The 20,956-nt window shown below is 39.4% G+C and overlaps 1 protein-coding gene across 1 annotated transcript in view; it reads left to right on the top strand.

Moving 5' to 3' along the window:
* stard14 (START domain containing 14) overlaps positions 1 to 20,956 on the top strand; it is a 29,142-nt gene extending 8,186 nt beyond the window's left edge. The window contains exons 2-6 of the mRNA XM_060832305.1: positions 10,455 to 10,602; positions 12,878 to 12,981; positions 15,266 to 15,383; positions 16,635 to 16,687; positions 17,793 to 20,956. Coding sequence (XP_060688288.1) covers positions 10,455 to 10,602; positions 12,878 to 12,981; positions 15,266 to 15,383; positions 16,635 to 16,687; positions 17,793 to 18,026 — 657 coding nt within the window. The 3' untranslated portion in view covers positions 18,027 to 20,956. The remainder of the gene's footprint in view (positions 1 to 10,454; positions 10,603 to 12,877; positions 12,982 to 15,265; positions 15,384 to 16,634; positions 16,688 to 17,792) is intronic.

Genomic DNA, 20,956 nt, shown 5'->3' with positions numbered 1-20,956 from the left:
GCAATACCTAGCATTTATTCAGATTGAACTTCATCTGCCATTTTTCAGCCCATTGACCTACTTCATCAAGATCTCATGCTAATCTTAGAAGACCTTTTTCACTATTTACTATGCCACCAATGTTGGTGTCATCTGCAAACTTTGCCTTCTATATTCTCATCCAAATCATTTATATAAATGACAAACAAGAGGACCCAGAACTGATTCATATGGAACATCACTGGTCACAGGCCTCCAGTCTGAAAAGCAACCCTCAACCACTCTGTCTCCTACCATTAAGACAATTATGTTACCAATTGGCAAGGTCACCCTAAATCTCATGTGACCCAACTTTACTAATTAGTCTACCAAGCAGAACCTTGTTGAAGGCTTTAGTAAAGTTCAAGTAAACAATGTCTACTACTCTACCATCAATCATTTTGGTAATTTCCTCAAAACATTCCAAGTTTCTGAGACAAGGATTTCCTCACAAAACCATGCTGACTATATCTCATCAATTCTTTTGCCCCTCTGTTGTCCATAAATCCTATCTTTTGTAATCACATCCAACAATTTACCCACAACAGAAGTCGGATTCACACGTCTATAGTTCCCCGGTTTCTCCTCACAACCTTTCTTAAACAAAGGTACAACATTAGCGACCCTGCAGTCACCAGGCACCTTGCCTGTAGTTATAGATGATGTAAATATTTCTGTAAGGGGTCTCTCCAATGGTTTTCCCTTATTTCCCACAATGTTCTGGGATATGTTAGATCAGGTTCTAGAGATTTATCCACCTTTATATTCCTTTCTTCAGTTTTGTTTTAAATCTGTTATTGAACAAATTGCTAATAACTGCACCTTTTTGATATGACTGCATATCAGAGAAAGATAGTGCCTTTAATCTATGAGGCTTCACCTCCCCATGGGCAACTTGTACCGTCAGGCTTAGGTTTTGAAGTTCTTCTCCTCATTGCCCTCGCTCACAGTATTCTTAGAATCCTGGCTGATTTGATTTTTACCCTATAAAGATCTTAGTTGGACAACACTTCTATTATTACAGTAATGGTATCTTGGAGTGCTGGTAGTTTCATACTGTCCTTTGTGTTTTGACTTTCCTGAAATGAAGCCTGGATTTGCTGCTGTCTGTTTTCATTTGTAACAGCACAGGGATAGGAAGATAAAGGTCTGTTGGCCTAAAAATGCTATGATTTTGCCAAATCTCATTTGAGAGTGACTAATTTTGTACTTCTGTCCTCAAGATCCATTATGACTGTCTCACATGGTCTGTTTACACAATGATGCCATTTTAGATGCTGAGATCATATGCTTTCCTTTCCCTTCAATTTCAGTATTGGGTCATAATTCCTAATTTAGTGTCTGAAATTATCCTTGTTTCATTTATTCTCATTTTCCCTAATGTACCAACATCCCAGGGTTTTGGAATCCCAATATTACATGGTATTTCAGTCTTATTATCTGGAGCTCTAAGGATTTAATTCTGCAATTCCAGCCATTAAATGACGTTCTGATTAATCAAAGCTTTACAAAGGATGCCCAGTGCAGATTTACCAGTCAAAACTGAAAGAACTGCAGATGCTGGAAATCAGAAATAAAAATAGAAATTGTGAGAAAACTCAGCAGGTCTAGCAGCATTTGTGAAGAGAAATCAGTGTTAACATTTTGGGTCTGGTTCTGAGGAAGGGTCACTAGACCTGAAATGTTTACTCTGATTCCTCTTCACAGATGCTTTCAGACCTGATGATAATTAGACCAGATTCCCTACAGTATGAAAACCTGCTGAGCTTTTTCAGCAATTTCTGCTTTTGTTGCAGATTTACCAATCTCTGCTATATAATTTGCATTACAGTCACTACCACATTTAATACTTTAAAAATATCCAATTTGTTCCACAGTCTGCTTACATCTGGATTAAATTCAAACTAAATTTGGAAGCAACTTTACAAGTTATGTTTACATTGTATGTGTGTCAGAAAGGTTGGAGAACAGAGTGATGGATAGCAATTTAAGAAGATGATATCAAGGAAGGAGGAGAAAAATGCTAAGGCCTGTCAAGGGAATTTGATGAGGCTTATAAACCTAAAGAAGGAGATGATAGTATGGAGGCAATGAGGGAAGAGTTTTAGAGGGTGAGAATATATTGGCCTCCTTTCAGAGGTCAGAGGAGCATTAAGTAGCAAATAGACTGATGTAAGCAACGCAACGTTTTGGTACAGGAAAATAGAGCCAGCAGCGATGGTGGAGCAGGCAAGGCCATGGACGTATTTGAACAGCAGGTAAGAATCTTGGTGAATTTTTTGACACTTGGAAAGCCCCTGAAACCTGGTGAGGCTTCAGTGGCTATAGCAATGTGGAGATTAGTGCGGATGCAAAAAAAATGGAGTTACATTTCATATAGCGTTTTTAAAGTGGTTCAAAGCTACTTCATTTCTTTATAAAGATAAGCAAATGAGGTGAGTTAATGTAAAGACAGCAAGGTTGCCTTAACAATATTTAGAAAAATAACTCGTTATTCTCAGCAATGACTGGCAGATACAAATTGGTCAAGTAATTGCTGTAGTAATTAATACACAGGGATAATTAAGGTGTAAATCGTGGTTTTGGTGGTAGAGGAGAAGGTGACTGATCTGTCCGAGATCATATTACACATTCTTGGGGTGACTGATTTCAAACAAGGAGGAAATTTTAGCTCAAGGTTTTAGTGCAGCAACATCTTGAGTTTACCTTAGTGTCAGGTAGGAATGTCATAATGAGATTACAGACACTTTTAACATAGGAAAACTATGATATAAATGTAAACTTGTTGTACAAAGTTTAGCTTTTTCTGTTGGCCTTTCCCTTTCATGGCTTTGGTTCAGAGATGACTCACTGTTAAAACCAATTCAACATGTTTGTCAAGATTTAAAAACTACGACAGTGGAGTCTGGCTCAGTACACACAAAAAACAAGAGGACAGATAGGAATTAATTTCACATGAGAATGAAGACTGACTTTTGTTTGAAAAGAGCAAAATTATCCCCATGTCTCTCTCATTGCTAATGAACAAGGTTTAATGTTCCCAAAGGAATAAATCCTTTATAAACCTCCCATATTAAAGAACTTTGGATTGTTTGTAGTTCATTTAACTTCTAAAGGTTGTGTTAAGAGGCATGAATGTGAAAATTTTAGATTTTCAATTGTGACAATGAAATAGCTGCCCTAAGCTCTCCATTTTCTGAGATCCTATGCACCATTCTTCAGACAGTTAATGTGTAACTGCTGAGTCATTGCATTTAGTCATTAGAATTTGCAATTAAATTCGGTCAGCATTAATTTGATAGAATGATCTTATTAGGATTTCTGTAGTGCGTGAATAGTGAAATATGAATTATCTAGAATGATGACAATGTTTGGCTTGACATATGATACTAGTTTTCTAAATTAGTCGGATGATAGCATTGGTTGTAAATAGAAATGGAATTCACTTTTTTAAGAAATAGATAGATAGTACATGCTAAATGTACAAAGTTTGTTTTAAGAGAAACATTGGAGAGTAGTTTTCCCAGTGTTGTGATCTCAATTGATGCTAATACTGATTCCAGAGTGAAACCTGGATTCAGTTTTATTTTTATAATTTGGTTTCTGTGATGGTCAGTCATTGAACATTTTCACGTGAGGCTGTTGATGTACTTTTAATAAACAAACATAAGAAATAGGAGCAGGAGTAGGCCATATGACCCATTGAGCCTGTTCCACCATTCAATAAGATCTTGGCAGATCTTTTCATGGCCTCAGCTTCACTTAACTGCCCACTCAGCATAACCTTCAATTCCTTTACTGTTCAAAAATCTATCTACTTTGTTGTAAAATCATTCAACGAGGTAGCCCCAACTGCTTCACTGGGTAGGGAATTCTAAAGATTCACAACTTTTTGGGAGAAGTGCCTCCTCTACTCAGTCATAATTCTGCTCCCCCTTATTTTGAGGCTATTTCTCCTAGTTCTAGTTTCAGCTGCCAGTGGAAATAATCTCCCTACCTATGAACTTACGAAGCAAATACGTAAGAGATGTTTCCTTAAGAATCCACCCCCGCCCCCATTCCTCTAAATTCCAATTAATATAGTACCATTCTACTTAATCTCTCCTCATAAGCCAACCCTTTCAACTCAGGGATCAACCTACTAAACCTCCTCTGCACCCCCTCCACTGCCAGTACATCCTTTCTCAAGAAGATCAAAACTGTGCACAATACTCCTGGTATGGCCTCACCAGCACCCTATATAGCTGCAGCATAACCTCCCTATTTTTTAAACTCCAACCCTTTAGCAATGAAGGACAATGTTCCATTTGCCTTCATAATTACCTGCTGCACCTGCAAACCAACTTTGTCATTCATGCACAAGGATACCCAGATCCCTCTGCACAGCAGCATCTGCAATTGTGCACTATTTAAATAATTGTCCGTTTTGCTCTAATTCCTGCTAAAATAGATGATCTCCCATTTACCAACATTTTTCTCTATATGCCAGACTCTTGGCCATTCACTTAACCTATTTATATCCTTTGCAGACTTTGTGTCCTCCTGTTCACTTTGCTCTACCACTCATCTTGGTGTTTTTGCGAACTTTGACACACTACACTTAGTCCCCCACCTCCAAATCCTCCATGTAAATTGTAAACAATTTAGGTCCCAACACTGCTCTCCAACCAGAAAAAAAACATTTATTCCAACACTTTGCTTTCTGTTAGCTAACCAATCCTCTATCCATGTTAATGTGCCATTCATTTTTATGCAGCAGCCTTTTGTGCAGCACCTTATCAAATGCTTTCTGGAAATCCAAGTACACCACATCCACCAGTTCCCCTTTGAGAACAATCTGAGCAAGGTGGACAAAAAATTCCAATAAATTAGTTAAATGTGACTTACCTTTCATGAACCCATGCTGCATCGGCCCAGTGGGACAGTTTCTATCCAAATGTCTCACTATTTCTTCCTTAATTACAGTCTCAAGCATTTTCCCCACTACAGAAGTTAAGCTAACAGGTCTATAGTTACCCACCTTTTGTCTAATTTCTTTCTTAAATGGTGGTGTCATATTTGCTGCTTCCAATGTGTTGGATCCACCCCAGAGTCCAGCAAATTTTGATAAATTACCACAAACACATTTGCTATTTCCCCTGCCATCTCTTTTAGTACCTTGGGATACATTCCATCAGGGTCAGGAGATTTGTCTATCTTTAGCTCCATTAATTTGCCCAACACCCCCTCTTCAAAGATGATAGTTTTTAGGTCCTCACCTGTCATAGCTTCCTTGTCCTTCATTATTGGCATGTTATTTGTGTCTTGTACTGTGAAGACTGACTCAAAATACTTGAATGCCTTGGCTATTTCCTTATTTCCCATTATTAAATCTCTCCTTATCCTCTAAAGGAGCAATGTTTATCTTTTGCCATGGAGTCTGATACAATTGCAACACTTAATTGTAAATATGAATTGAAAGGGCCTGGAGGGATATGGGCCAAATGCTGGCAAATGGGAGTAGATTAATTCAGGGTATCTGGTCAGCATGGACGAGTTGGATCGAAGGGTGTTTCCATTTTAAATGTGTCTATGAATGCTACGAGCATTCGGGTAAAGTGCCCTTATACTAGTTAGTATACATTCTTTTTGATTCTTAACATCTCCATCTGAAGAACCTTTATTTTTATACATTCCCTCTTTTTTTCTATCACCACCTGGTTTCCATTCATCTTAGTGCTATACTGCTCAGCTGCTTCTTGCTTTTTATTTCCTAACTTGAAAGTTCGTATGAATACACAAATTAAGAGCTGGAGTAGGCAATTCAGCCCCCAAAATCTGCTCCACTAGTCAATGTGATCATCCTGATCTAATTGAACCTCAATCCACATTCAACCTGCACTGATAATCTCTCACTCCCTCACTTAACAAAAATCTATTCAGCTCTGCCTTTGTCATCTTATAAAAAATTTTGAATACTAACCATCCTCTTGAGAAGGGGGAAAAAAAAGCCAGATCTTGGTTTTAAATAGTGTCCCCCAATCCTAGTTTCTCTAAGGTAAAAAATCCTCTCCACAACAATCCTTTCAAGAAAGCTGAGGATTTGTATGTTTCAGGCAAGACAACTCTTGCTCTTCTAGGCTAATCTTCTATCCACTGGAGCCTATCGAACCTCTCCTTGCATGAGAAAAACATTCCAGTAGTAGGTCTCGTAAATCTTCTCTGAGCTGTGTCCAATACATTTATGTCCTTCTTAAACAAGGTGACCAATGTTATAGTGTACTGCAGATGCAATCTAGTTAGTGCACTGTATAACTGAAGCATAACCCCCTTATTTTTGTATCCCATTCCTGTTATGATGAGAGATAACATCCTGTTAGCTTTATTAATTGTCCTAACTGATGAAGGTGCAAGCATTTCCTTTTGGGTGACTTTCTGCACATTCCTTACTATCTCTTCACCAAGACACACCACCACCCAGACTAAATTGTTGTCTTTTCCTGCTGAATTCCAAGAAATAAACTCTCAGTTTTGGCTACATTTAAGCAGTGAAGGAGGACATCTGGTAGGGATTTTTTTACTTCCGAACTGTCACCTGCTTCTGACTCCTGACTTTCTCCTGTAGGACATGAAAGCTTAAGTAAATATTTAGCATCCATTATCTCGCTTGTTGAGTCATTTAGTTTGTCACATTTCTTGAAACAGCTGTCTTTAGCTCTGTGTTTCAGATAACTTTTCTGACTTCTTTCTTAAAGAAAATCAGACCATCACAGCACTGAAAACCAAGTATTTTATGAACTTTTGTCATACCTGCAGTACTTTTGCAGAAAACTGATCATTTCCATTCCCTTTTTGTTCTTGTCTGAACTAAACCCATCAGTGAGTTAAACAAAAATACAAAAGAAGTGTGGGTGTTGGAAATCAAAAAAAACAAAAATGGCTGAAAAACTCAGGTCTGGCAGCAAGTGTGGAGAGAAACCGGAGTAAACATTTCAGGTCCAGCTACCCTTCAGATTATTGATGGTGAAAATGTTGGGAAATAGAGGAACCTCGATTATCTGGCATACAGTATCTGAATATCGGATTATCCGGCAAGATTGCAAGTCCCAATGCTTGGTTATCCAGCATTTGATTATCCTGAATTTGATAAACAAAAGAAATACTTCCCACCCTTGTCCTTCAGATAATCGAGGTTCCTCTGTATATTAGAGGAAGGGTAAACAATAGGTGGAGATGGAACGCAGAGAGAGAGAAACACAAAGGAATGGGTCGAGGTTAGCCAGGGAGAATCCATAGATGCTAATGGGTTCTGTTAATGACTGACAATAGGTTGTTTGTGGTAGCAACACATGGTGATAAGGTCTATTGTGTGGGAGTTGGGGGTAAGGACGTGGGAGAAGATGCTCAAGCCTAAAATTAGCGAACTCCGTATTGAAGGCTGCAGGGTCACCAAGCAGAAAATGACGTACTGTTCTTCCAGTTTCTGCTGATGCTTCACTAGAGGACTGTAGCAAAGATGTTGCTCAGAATATGCTGGTGAGTTGAAGTGGCAGGTAACCAGAAACTTGGGGTAAGTTTTACAGAAAGAACATTGGTATTCTGCAGGGTCGTTGCCTGAATGAGTTAAAGAAATGTCACTTAACATTTATCCTCTGTCCTTTACATCGAAAAGGATCAGATAATTGCCGGTGTTGGTTGTTCAGGCAAGTGAGTCGCATCCCTGCTGTAATGAAGAGTGAAGTGAATCACTACAGAAAATGTGATAAGAAAATGAAAGAATCTGATGAACCCTCTGTCACAGGTTGAACTAAAATCAGAACCTGAGGGTCCTATGGTGAAATGGTAGTTTCTCTATCACTGGGCCAGAAGACCTGAGTTCAAATCTCACTTTGCAATGTGATGGCCATGGTGTGATAACGTCAGGCTGTATCTTTAAGGGTTTTTGGGAAAGGAGCAGTTTCTGTGAAGTCATATACAGCATGGAAGCAGACCCTTAGGTCCAACCTGTCCATGTTGACCAGATATCCCAACCCAGTCTAGTCCCACCTGCCAGCACTCGACCCATGTTCCTCCAAACCCTTTCTATTCATATACGCATCCAAATGCCTCTTAAATGTTGTAATTGTACCAGCCTCCACCACATCCTCTGGCAGCTCATCCCATACACGTACCACTCTGTGTGAAAAAGTTGTCCCTCAGGTCTCTTTTTATATCTTTCCCCTCTCACCCTAAACCTATGCCCTCTAGTTCTGGACTCCCTGACCCCAGGGAAAAGATTTTGCCTATTTCCCCTATCCATGCCCCTCATAATTTTGTAAACCTCTATAAGGTCACCCCTCAGCCTCCGATGCTCCAAGGAAAACAGCCCCAGCCTGTTCAGCCTCTCCCTGGAGCTCAGATCCTCCAACCCTGGCAACATCCTTGTAAATCTTTTCTGAACCCTTTCAAGTTTCACAACATCTTTCCGATAGGAAGGAGAACAGAATTGCACAAAATATTCCAACAGTGGCCTAACCAATGCCATGCACAGCCGCAGCATGACCTCCCAACTCCTGTACTCAGTACTCTGACCAATAAAGGAAAGCATACCAAACACCGCCTTCTACCTATCTACCTGTGGCTCCACTTTCAAGGAGCTATGAACCTGTACTCCAAGGTCTCTTTGTTCAGCAACACTCCCCAGGACCTTACCATTAAGTGTATAAGTCCTGCTAAGATTTGCTTTCCCAAAATGCAGCACCTCGCATTTATCTGAATTAAACTCCACCTGCACTTCTCAGCCCCTTGGCCCATCTGGTCCAGATCCTGTTGTAATCTGAGGTAACTCTCTTCGCTGCCCACTACATCTCCAATTTTGGTGTCATCTGCAAACTTACTAATCATATCTCTTGTGCTCGCATCCAAATCATTTATGTAAATGACAAAAAGTAGAGGACCAAGCACTGATCCTTGTGGCACTCCACTGGTCACAGGCCTCCAGTCTGAAAAACAACCTTCCATCACCACCCTCCGTCTTCTACTTTTGAGCCAGTTCTGTATCCAAATGGCTAGTTCTCCCTGTATTCAGTGAGATCTAACCTTGCTAATCAGTCTCCCATGGGGAACCTTGTTGAATGCCTTAGTGAAGGCCATATAGGTCACATGTATTGCTCTGCCCTCATCAATCCTCTTTGTTACTTCCTCAAAAAACGCAATCAAGTTTGAGACATGATTTCCCATGCACAAAGCCATGTTGACTATCCCGAATCAGTCCTTGCCTTTCCAAATACATGTACATCCTGTCCCTCAGGATTCCCTCCAACAACTTGCCCACCACCAACGTCAGGGTCATTGGTCTATAGTTTCCTGGCTTGTCCTTACCACCTTTCTTAAACAGTGGCACCAAGTTAGACAACCTCCAATTTTCCGGTACCTCACCTGTGACTATCGATGATACAAATATGGGTGGCATGGTGGCACAGTGGTTAGCACTGCTACCTCACAGCGCCAGAGACCCGGGTTCAATTCCCACCTCAGGCGATTGACTGGAGTTTGCACACTCTCCCTGTGTCTGTGTGGGTTTCCTCCAGGTGCTCCGGTTTCCTCCCACAGTCCAAAAATGTGTGGGTTAGGTGAATTGGCCATGCTAAATTGGCCATAGTGTTAGGTGAAGGGGTAAATATAGGGGAATGGGTCTGGGTGGGTTGCGCTTCGGCGGGTCGGTGTGGACTTGTAGGGCCTGTTTCCACACTGTAAGTAACCTAATCTAAATATCTCAGCAAGAGGCCCAGTAATCACTTTTCTAGCTCCCAACAGAGTTCTAGAGTACACCTGATCAGGTCCTGGGGATTTATCCACCGTTACCTATTTCAAGACATCGAGCACTTCCTCCTTTGTAATATGCACATTTTGCAAGATGTTACCATCTGTATGTCTGAGTATATTTTTTGCAGTCTTACCTATGTCATCTGTCAGAGGTGATGGTGATTGGTAATTTCTACTGAGTTTGATCCTCAGTTTTTAAACAGTCCAATATCTTGCCTATGGGACACTGAGTGATTTATTTGTAATTGCAGTTGACCTAAAGTTAAGGTCCTAAATGGTTATGGTTTGCTATAGCCTATCTATTAGAAATTACAGAAATATGGTGTCGGTAGAAAAGTCACATAATTGGGAATTACTGTTCCAAGTCTTCAGCGTTTTCTCTGTTTACCATGCATGTGCGTATTCACCGTTTGAATTCACATTTTTTTTTCCTCCACATTCTCTTGCTCATTTTTTTTGTAAATGTTCAGCACCTTTTCCAGGTGTTATACTGCACGTTAAGAACTCAGTGCTCCCAAAATTTCATTTAGGGTGTGGTTTCTTCTGTTGGTGCAATGGTGTGTTTCAGGTGCAAGCATATTATCTTCTTTTAATTACAATCATAAAAAGAATTATTCTGAGGCTTTAACAGCTCATTTCTCTTCCTGTTTCAGTGTAGAATTGAACTTAAAGATGTTTCTGCAGAGACGGTGTATGATGTGCTACATGATAATGAGTATCGCCTCAAGTGGGATAAGCAGGTCATCAACACTTTTGACATTGCACGGCTCACAGCGAATGCAGATGTTGGCTATTATTCATGTGAGTTTATTCAAAGATTCACCAAATAGATTTCTGAATCTGCAATTGTTGAAATTACAGCACAGATGTACACATGACTCACTATATTCTGACAACCGCTTGGGAAATGCTTACCTGATATCCAGAAGGCCTGCTTGTTGGGAATGCACATTGTTGAGTTTAAGTGTTACAGATGAACTATAAAGACTAGAAGGCTGGTTATATTCCCTCAGTTGAGTTGCTAATTTGTCTTTGTGCTATTGGATTGAAGGGAGAAGTTACTATTTGATTCATCCTGGCAAGTGTCTGGACATTAAATGAGGATAGAATTAAAGCTGTTGAATAACCTGTCAGGATTCACTGTCTATCCTCTTGGAGAATGGCAAAAAGGAAGTTGGTGCTTGTGGAATTGGAGCACACAGGTAATTATTGAATTGTTAGGGTAGGCTACAGAAGTTTATTTGGCTTTGATTAATCTAGGCTAAATTCCTGCAGGGAGGGGCTGTAGTAGTGAACTGCATTCTTTTGATGGTACGGTGTTGCACTTATGACCTAAGGCTCAAGGATTTCTGAACCTTGAAAGGTTTTCGTGGCTGCATCAACGTGGCTTGGACTTGTCACAGGTCTTATCCAGTTGGAGTTACCCTCATTAACATAGTTAAAATTGATATTTGGAGAGAGTGTGGTTTGTGGAAATCTAGCCATCTCACTATTAATGGTTTTGTGGACGTAACACCTGCTTTTTTTTTGCTATTAGATTAGATTAGATTAGATTACTTACAGTGTGGAAACAGGCCCTTCGGCCCAACAAGTCCACACCGACCCGCCGAAGCGACAACCCACCCATACCCCTACATATACCCCTTACCTAACACTACGGGCAATTTAGCATGGCCAATTCACCTGACCCGCACATCTTTGGACTGTGGGAGGAAACCGGAGCACCCGGAGGAAACCCACGCAGACACGGGGAGAACGTGCAAACTCCACACAGTCAGTCGCCTGAGGCGGGAATTGAACCCAGGTCCCTGGCGCTGTGAGGCAGCAGTGCTAACCACTGTGCCACCGTGCCGCCCTAAATTAGTATAAATACAAGATTTTTTTTCCCCCTATGTTCTCAAATTCTGTCAAAATTCAAAGTTTGTGCGAAGATTTGTAGCTCGGGTGCTTGTTGTAGTGGTTCTGTTCGCCGAGCTGGAAGTTTTTGTTGCAAACGTTTCGTCCCCTGGCTAGGAGACATCATCAGTGCTGTGGAGCCTCCTGCGAAGCGCTTCTTTGATGTTTCTTCCGGCATTTATAGTGGTCTGTCCTTGCCTCTTCTGGGTGTCAGTTTCAGCTGTCCGCTGTAGTGGTTGGTATGTTGGGTCTAGGTCGATGTGTTTGTTGATGGAGTTTGTGGATGAATGCCATGCCTCTAGGAATTCCCTGGCTGTTCTCTGTCTGGCTTGCCCTATGATAGTAGTGTTTTCCCAGTCGAATTCATGTTGCTTGTTGTCTGAGTGTGTGGCTACTAGGGATAGCTGGTCGTGTCGTTTCGTGGCTAGTTGGTGTTCATGTATGCGGATTGTTAGCTGTCTTCCTGTTTGTCCTATATAGTGTTTTGTGCAGTCCTTGTGTGGTATTTTATAAACTACATTAGTTTTGCTCATGTTGGGTATTGGCTCCTTTGTTCTAGTAAGTTGTTGTCTGAGCGTGGCTGTTGGTTTGTGTGCCATTATGAGTCCTAGGGGTTGCAGTAGTCTGTCAAAATGCTGTGCTCAAAAATTGAGTTTAAAATGTAATTATTGTTATGTAGAGGAAACCACATTGAATTAGCAAGTGATTAATCAGTTAGCTTGCTTTTTATTTTGCTGCTGTTTGAAAATAGTATGACAACCAGTTTAAAAAATTGTTCTTCAGCTACTGTCATGGGATCTTTCCGATCTGCTTAATTAGGGAAATAGGATAGAGCATTTTGAGTGTATATGTTTGTCTCAGCACTTCACAAGATTGTCAGTTTTTGTTATTAATTCGCATCCTGCTTTGGGACTTGGTTCCTTGTTAAGCAATTAAGGTGAAATAGGAGATCATTAGACAGCATCGGTACTACTGTGGCAGTGATCCTTGTTGCCCGGGGATGCCTTTGTACCCACCTCCCCACTAATTCCAAATAAATACGATAATATGGTATGATATCAATAGAGTTGTTTAAGAGTGGGCTGCTAGATGCTGTCTTGACTAGAGATGATGTATGATGTGAAATACTATGTTTAAAAAACGTCAGTTCTTTATGATATTTTCCTTCTCCTCATCGCAGGGAAATGTCCAAGACCCCTAAAAGACAGGGATGTGGTTACTTTGAGATCATGGCTGGTCACAGATAAAGATTACATGATTATCAACTACTCAGTCAAACACCCTGTAAGTATGTTTCAAAGTGTTCTGTCTCCAATGTGTCTCACAGATAAAGGGAAAGGAACTGCATATGGCAACAAAGGTCTTTTGATATAAGGTCTTCTTTCAGTTTAAGAAAGCAACATAAATGTGAAGTCTAAAAGCAATGTCCTGTGGATGCTGGAGACATGAACATATCATATCATATAATGTGCCTGTCTTAGATTTGGCGTTTGATGTGGACCTGAGACAGTGCTACGTTATGCCCCTCAATAGTGCAAATGCTCAAAGCTATTAGTGTTTCACTTCCTAGAGCTTAACAGCAAATTTGTAGGTATTAGTCTTCGCTCTTCACACTGAAAATGCAATTGGCAGCACACCTGGGAACAGCTGCACGAATGAAACGTAAAAGAACGTTGAACATGCTGTGATTTTATAGTTCAGGCAGCAGTAACCTGGATACCTTTCAAAAGGAATCCAGTTTTTTTTTTGTTAATGAAAACACAAACTATGGGAATACTCAACTGCTCTGGCAGCATCTGGGCAGACAGGAAAAAAATCAAGTTATTTATTGAACTTGAGGCATTTAGAATCGGGAGGCGTTTTGATGTGGAGAGGCTGACAAAATGATAGAGCATATACCTGAAGTTTTAGATTAGATTAGATTACTTAGTGTGGAAACAGGCCCTTCGGCCCAACAAGTCCACACCGACCCACCGAAGCGCAACCCACCCATACCCCTACATTTTACCCCTTACCTAACACTATGGGCAATTTAGCACGGCCAATTCACCTGACCCGCACATCTTTGGACTGTGGGAGGAAACCGGAGCACCCGGAGGAAACCCACGCAGACACGGGGAGAACGTGCAAACTCCACACAGTCAGTCGCCTGAGTTGGGAATTGAACCCGGGTCTCAGGCGCTGTGAGGTCAGACCAATTTGCCCAGAGCAGGACAGATTGGAAATGGCCTACCTCAACTCAATTGGCTCACTTGGTTGACTAATGAGAGGGGGTAAGCTTCTCACTAGATTCAATGGGGGAAGGTTGTATACAAAGGCAGCAAGATGACTCAATGACAATCATTTGTGTTGTGTGTAATAACCTCTGATCATTCTTCCAATACCTGCCGCATTGTGGTTGTGAGTTAGCCCTCTGTTTGCACCAGTAGCTCTTGTGGAAAATTCCCAGTGGCAACCACTTAATCACTTCTTACCTGTAAAAAGTTTCTCCAAGACCCAAAGTGAAGTATCCTCAAAAGGTGGCAAGAGTCCCTGCTGCCTTGGTGAATTCCAGTCAAAGCTTCAGGGATGTAACCTTTTTGTCAGAACAGTTCAATAAAAGGTCACAGACTTGAAAGAATTAACTCTGTTTATCTCTTGCCACAGACATTGCTAGATCTGTTAAGTATTTTATGCATTTTCCAGTACATTTCTAACATGCACAGTATTTTTCTTCCACATTAGAATTTCAATATCTGTCATTGTAAAAGTAATTTAGAGGTTTTTAAATGGTTGGTTGCTGTTTAGGATGCCAGTGTAGTTTTCGTCACATTAACGACGATGGGTCTCAAACTGGTAATTAGGTTTTGATTGTTTTTTTCCATATCCTGTGTAATGCATTTTAAGTAGTGGAAAGTAGAAAGTGAGATAGTATAGTGGGTCAAGTTAAAGTTGCTCTCATGTTGTACTGTGTCAGTTAACTGTGCAAGTTGAAAGATGAACCTGACATCTTATTGATCTGCATGTCAAAATGTACTTTCTCCGTTGTGATGGTGGGAAAATAAGACTCGTTATTCAATCTAAGATATATTTAATTTCTTAAGTGTTAGTGCCTTTTGCTTAATAATATATCAAGAGGCTTTAAAATAAAGCATAAAATGGGAATTTGTGGAAGTGACCGAAGGAAGGTACTGTTAAATAACCAAGTTTGTTTTGTTTTGAGGAAGTTTGGGAAAGTAAGGAAAGATAGCAGTTAGTCTTGAAGAAATTAACAACATCATTAGTTAAGCCAATAGCTCTAAAAATGAGGATGACTACAGAAGTGAAATATTATTGCTGCACAGAATTTTAGGACTAACATCCGAAACAACATTTGTAATACTGCACTGTTTGCATTTAAGTTTTTCAAAAGGTATGTCTAATCCAATTAATTGAATAAACAAGTGGAAGCTAGTTAGTATTTATAGATTTTGCACAATGCATATATTCTTTTTCATCTGTGAATATTAAAATTTGCTTTTATTGTCTGTTCCAAGTTTCAGTTACCAAAGACCAGCATTCTCAATTTCAGCTACCTTCCTTTTCACAGAAATATCCTCCTCAGAAAGATCTAGTCCGAGCTGTATCCATTCTAACAGGTTACAGAATCCTACCTACTGGGTCCAAAAGTTGTAATCTTGTGTATATGGCTGATGCAGATCCTAGAGGTAAGTATTGACAGCAATAACACTGCAATACGAAACTTAGGATGTCAAAAATGTGGCCTTTGTTTTCTTTTCTGATTTGAGTCAAGACAGATGGGTAGATTTTTAGATTAAGGATGTCAATGAATATGGAGCTAGGACTGCAAAATGGATGTGTTGTACCACATCAGCTATGATTTAATCGGTTGGTGGAACCGGTTCGAGGGCTGAGCAGCATATTCTTGCTCACATTATTTTCTTAGAGGTGACTTTTTTCTGTCTAATCCAGTTTTCTCAAGTCTTGATTTCTTCCATTGGGTACAGTTACCCCCTGTCCTTCACAATCTCTGTCTTAAATATACTCACAGCCCTCTGTGGCAATGAATTCCACAGATTCACCACTCTCTGGCTGAAGAAGTGTCTCCTTATCTCCATTTCTACAAAAGATCTTCCCTTTTCTCTCAGAGTTTTCAGTAGCATCTTCCATGAGAGTCAGGGACTTGCTTATAACAGCAAAACCTAATTTTATTCACTCTAAAAGTTGTGTAATGATTCAGAACAGGAACCTTTTATTGATCTACCTTTCAATATCAATTGGAATATATGAGGAAGGTTTAAAGACTCTGGGTCTATACTCAATGGAGTTTAGAAAGCTGGGGGGAGGGATCTAATTGAAACATACAGAATACTGCATAGCCTAGACAGTGTAGATGTTGAGAAGATGCTTCCACTGGTAGGAGAGACTAGGACCTGAGGCCATATCCTTAGAGTAAAGGGAAGATCTCTTTTAGAATGGAGATAAGGAGAAACTTCTTCAACCAGAGAGTGGTGAATCTATGGAATTCATTGCCACAGGAGGCTGTGGAGGCCAGGTCATTGAGAATTTTAAGACTGAGATAACTAGGTTCTTGAGGATCAAAGGTTACGGGGCAAAAGTGGGAGAATGGGGTTAAGAAACTTATCAGCCATGATTGAATGGCATACCAGACTCGATGGGCTGAATGGTCTAATTTCTGTGCCTATGTCTAATGGAATTGCAATTAAATAATAGTTCAAAGCATTTAAGCAAAGAATCATGATTTTTACACCTGAGAAAAGAAAGCCCCTTTGCACAGTCGAATTAATAATTGCTGTTAATTATCTTCAATTTTGCTTTCAACTTAGCTGTATTTTCACTTGCGTTTTTCTGAAGAATATATTGATCACTCATTTTGACACTTGGGCTTTGTTCATAGTTCCTGCAACTAATTCAATAATTCTGGGTTGTTCTTTCAGGGTCTCTTCCAAAGTGGGTTGTCAACAAAGCTTCTCAGTATACGGCTCCAAAAGTAAGTAGTTATAACTTGTAGACTATGTTCCCGGATTGATTGAATAGACCAACATTTAATAAACAATTGGATCTGTCCAATTGAAAATGGCAGTATAAAAAAAACATGAAATTATACTTGTTTAAAAACAAAGTCTTGCTCCTTTGTTCCCAATATGAAGAAAGAAAGAACAAAGGCCATTGTTTAATCACTTTTCAACTACACATTGCTGTCTTGTTCTGGGAAGCATGTACAGTACTGACTTTCTTCTGCTGGAAACGTTTAGTAAGCCTTTTATTTCATTCAATACTCTAACTATGTTTTGGGGATTTTCTAGAATACCAACATGTTGTATTTTATAAATGGTGAGACAAGCTAAAGTACAAAGGGATCTGGGAATGCGAGTACAGCATTCTCTAAGGGTTGATTTGCAGGTGGAGTCCATGGTTAAGAAAGCAAATGTAAAGTTGTCATTTATCTCAAGAGGGTTGGAATATAAAAGCAGCAATGTGCTTCTGAGACTTTATGAAGCTCTAGTTAGGCCCCATTTTGAATACTGTGTTCAAATTTGGGCCCCACACCTCAGAAAGGACATACTGGCACTGGAGCGTGTCCAATGGAGATCCACATGGATGATCCCTGGAATGGTAGGCCTAGCATACGATGAACGGCTGAGGATCCTGGGATTGTATTCAATAGAGTTTACAAGGTTGAGGGGAGCTCTTATACAAACTTACAAAATAATGTGTGGCTTAGAAAGGGTGGGCACTGGGAGGTTGTTTTCATTAGGAGGGGAGACTAGGACTCGTGGGCACAGCCTTGGAACTAGACGGGGTCAATTTATAATGGAAATGAAGAGACAGTTCTGCAGCTAGAGAGTGGTGGGTCTGTGGAATTCATTGCCATGGAGTGCAGTGGAGGCCAGGACATCAAATGTCTTCGGGCAGGGAATAAAGGGCTACGGGGAGAGTGCGGGTAAGTGGAGTTGAAACACCCATTAGCCATGATTAAATGGCAGTGTGGACTCAATGGGCCGAATGGCCTTCCTTCCACTCCTATGTCTTATGGTAATTCGGATGCTGATGTAGCTGCATTAAGGGATATTCTCTCTTTCTGTGTGGTTCAGGTTCTGAAGAGAATCCATAAAGTGTGTTTGAAGTACCCCGAATGGAAACAGAAGAACAGGCCAAACTTCAAACCTTGGCTTTACCCAGAACAGAATACCTTGCCAACCATGAGCCTGTCTGAACTTTCAATCCAGCACGCAGATTCACTGGAAAATATTGATGAGAGTGGTCTATCTGAAGAGAACAATGGTAGTGATGAAGAAGAATGTAGAACTAAGGGCCTAAAAGACTGAAACCATGTTGCATTGCTTCCTTGCGGTGCTGTAGGCCCTTGATGTTTGGGGATGCTGCAGAGGAGTCAGCAAGTGTTCATATTAGTTCTTGGAATTTGGGAGGAAAATTTCTTAATTATGAATTAATTTAATTATTGGGGAGACATATTGAACCAAGGTAATACACACACAAAGGATGACATTTAGGCAATAAATTAAATACCTAAGCACTCTGGGGTTTAATATTAGTAGTGACACATTAAAATGAAGGAACAGCCATGAAAATGACTTCTGTAGTTTTAGTTTTGAATGCATCTTTCAGACAGAAACATTATGTTGAGGGTAATGAAAGGATTCTTCGAAATTCCTTCCTTTAGTGAGATTGTAAGTCTCTTGAATTACAGGTCGTGTATACAGAGTTTGAAAGAGTGCTTACAAGTATTATGTGATATTGATTTTGATTTCAGAGTCACTTTGAAAATGTTTTAAGTATTTTTGAAACAAAATTACATATTCCACTTTTAGACTGCAGCATCTTATCACATAATAAGGTTCTGATCATCACACATTCATTTTACAAACAGTAATTCTCTATTCTTAAAACTACTGAGCGGAGTAAAAAGTACTTGTTCGTGTTCTGCAGGGTCACAACATTTAAAATTTACACTACAATGTGTTAGTATAAGTGAAGAAAATATTAACGTTTTAAAATTAGTTATTAATACCTTTTGGGAATAGTGAGTGTTCATTTTGGTTTTTTTTTTCACAAAAAAGTTCATTTAAAAGATGCTAACACTTGTAAAACCTTGGGTATTTGGGGTTTGACATGCGGGATGAGGGGGTCTGTTTCTCTCCAAGTGGAACAATTCTTTCAATGACCGAGGATCCTTCATATATCAATGTATTTATATCTGATTTTCTTTTATGGCTTGATATTTAAATTGAAATGTTCATTTTCAAGCACTGCTTTTGACACCAAGTTCCACTTTTTTTTAAAAATCTGAGTGTGGAGCAAGGTAATGTGTGGGAGAAAGATTTTACAGTTTGCATTGGAATTTGGGACTAAAGTGGAGTGTTAATATTTAAATGTGCAAGACTCCTAGCAGATATACAATTGAGCAAGGGCATACTGGTTGAAATGAGAAATAGTGGAAAAATGTATAATTGATATCAACTGGCAAGAAAGTCATCTTTTTGATGGATATAAACTTCCTATTGCCCTTCATGTATCTTGTAAAACAGTTAATTGCAATTTTTAAAAATGGAATTGGGGTAACCCTCTGAACCAGCTTGTGTGCATGTCATGTGCAGTAAGTATAGGGGAGATGAGAGAAATTAAATTCTCAGGCAAGTTGGTTTCACATTTAAAATGGTTAGACCCAAATGAGTAATTCTAAATTGTGAAGTTGGTGACCAGTCAGCACCCAAACCTTTTATTTAATGTTGGCAGCAGTGTTTTGTTCAGAAATTGAGAAGTGATTGGATACTAACAGTACTTGAAGTACACTGACCTAGAACACAGCTCTGCACTATTTTTGTGATTCCTGACCTGAAAGGAGCTGCTGATTGATTTAACCCCATTCAACAATGAAACAATCTGCAATCATTTTAGTCAGTTGATTAGTAACTACATTTAACTGCTGTAGAAGTCTTTTCAAAGTAGGAGACATGATTGTGGATCATATTTCTACACTTTTTTTAATTTGCAAGAACACGCAGCCACTTGTTCAAAAATTGCAATGGCCTTAAGAGATCAGTATATTGTTCTTAGCCTGTTGATGAAGCCTTACAGCAATAAGTTTAATATTCATTGCTTCTAAATGTGAATCAAAGAAACATTAAGGCAGGACCCTAATTTTCTTTCCTGAACTTCAAAACAAAATTGTCAAACTGAGCAACTTCAGGTGCCTACAGTAATCGTACAGAGAATGTAGATGTCATGGTGCAATAGAAACACTGACATTAAATAAATTGTTGAAAGTGTGAGTTAAAATAATATATTTTGAGAACAAAATCGTGGAATTGGAATTTAGGGGTATTTTTGGTATTTTGTAAAGTGGATTTTTGTAACTGTTGAAAATAAACCAGAAACTTTGAAATAACTGCAGAGAAGTTTGGGACCTCAAAATTCTAGTAGGTGCACAAGAGTCTGAAAGCATTTATAAGATATGTTTAGTAACTCTGTATTGCCAATGAAAAATTCTCAACTGAACAATTGCCAATGCGATTCTAATCATTCTTTTATTGATGCCTTTTATTTCCTTACTGGGAATCTGTAATGCTAGTACACCTCTCCTGTCATCAGAGCCTTCTAATCAATCATTTGTAATTAGATAACCTGCCCTGCCTCATAACCAACAAATGGTCTTAGCTAAAAAGATGACGTTTGAGAGTATTTATTAAGACTAATGTGTTTGATAAGAAATCCATTCCATGATGTTTAAACATCTGCCAATTTTGAGGTCCCTAAATGTTTCCAAAAGGCTGAAATAAGTTCTATTTTTATGAAAAGATTGTTCCTGCTGAGTCATTCGGTGCCACTTTGTGTACAAAGGCATTGTCTCTGTTATACACCAGGTGTTTGTCCTGTAAAAATGTTTTTATAATGAAATTCAGCTAACGATTAACACTTATAATATTGCCATTTCTGTAGTGTTTGTGGTGCTGTCAGTTAGGGTTATTTATTGTATGTAAAGCAAAAATTATGCTGTTTTGTCAAAACTTTGTAGTAATCACTGTCACCCAAATGCTCAAACTCCCCCAGTTTAAAATTTCGAATAGCCACACTGTTTTATTCATCATTCAAAGGGCCAAGTGTGAAAATTTCACACACCTATCTATTGCTTTCCTGAAATTTTAGTAAAAATACTTAGATGTTGCCAGTATGTTTTTTCCCCACTGATTATAAAATGTTTATTAATTTGCTGGCTTCTACCTTCTGTAAATGTGAC

Source organism: Hemiscyllium ocellatum, chromosome 11, assembly GCF_020745735.1.
Source record: "Hemiscyllium ocellatum isolate sHemOce1 chromosome 11, sHemOce1.pat.X.cur, whole genome shotgun sequence".
Taxonomy (NCBI): domain Eukaryota; kingdom Metazoa; phylum Chordata; class Chondrichthyes; order Orectolobiformes; family Hemiscylliidae; genus Hemiscyllium; species Hemiscyllium ocellatum.
This window is presented reverse-complemented; position numbering and strand designations above follow the sequence as displayed.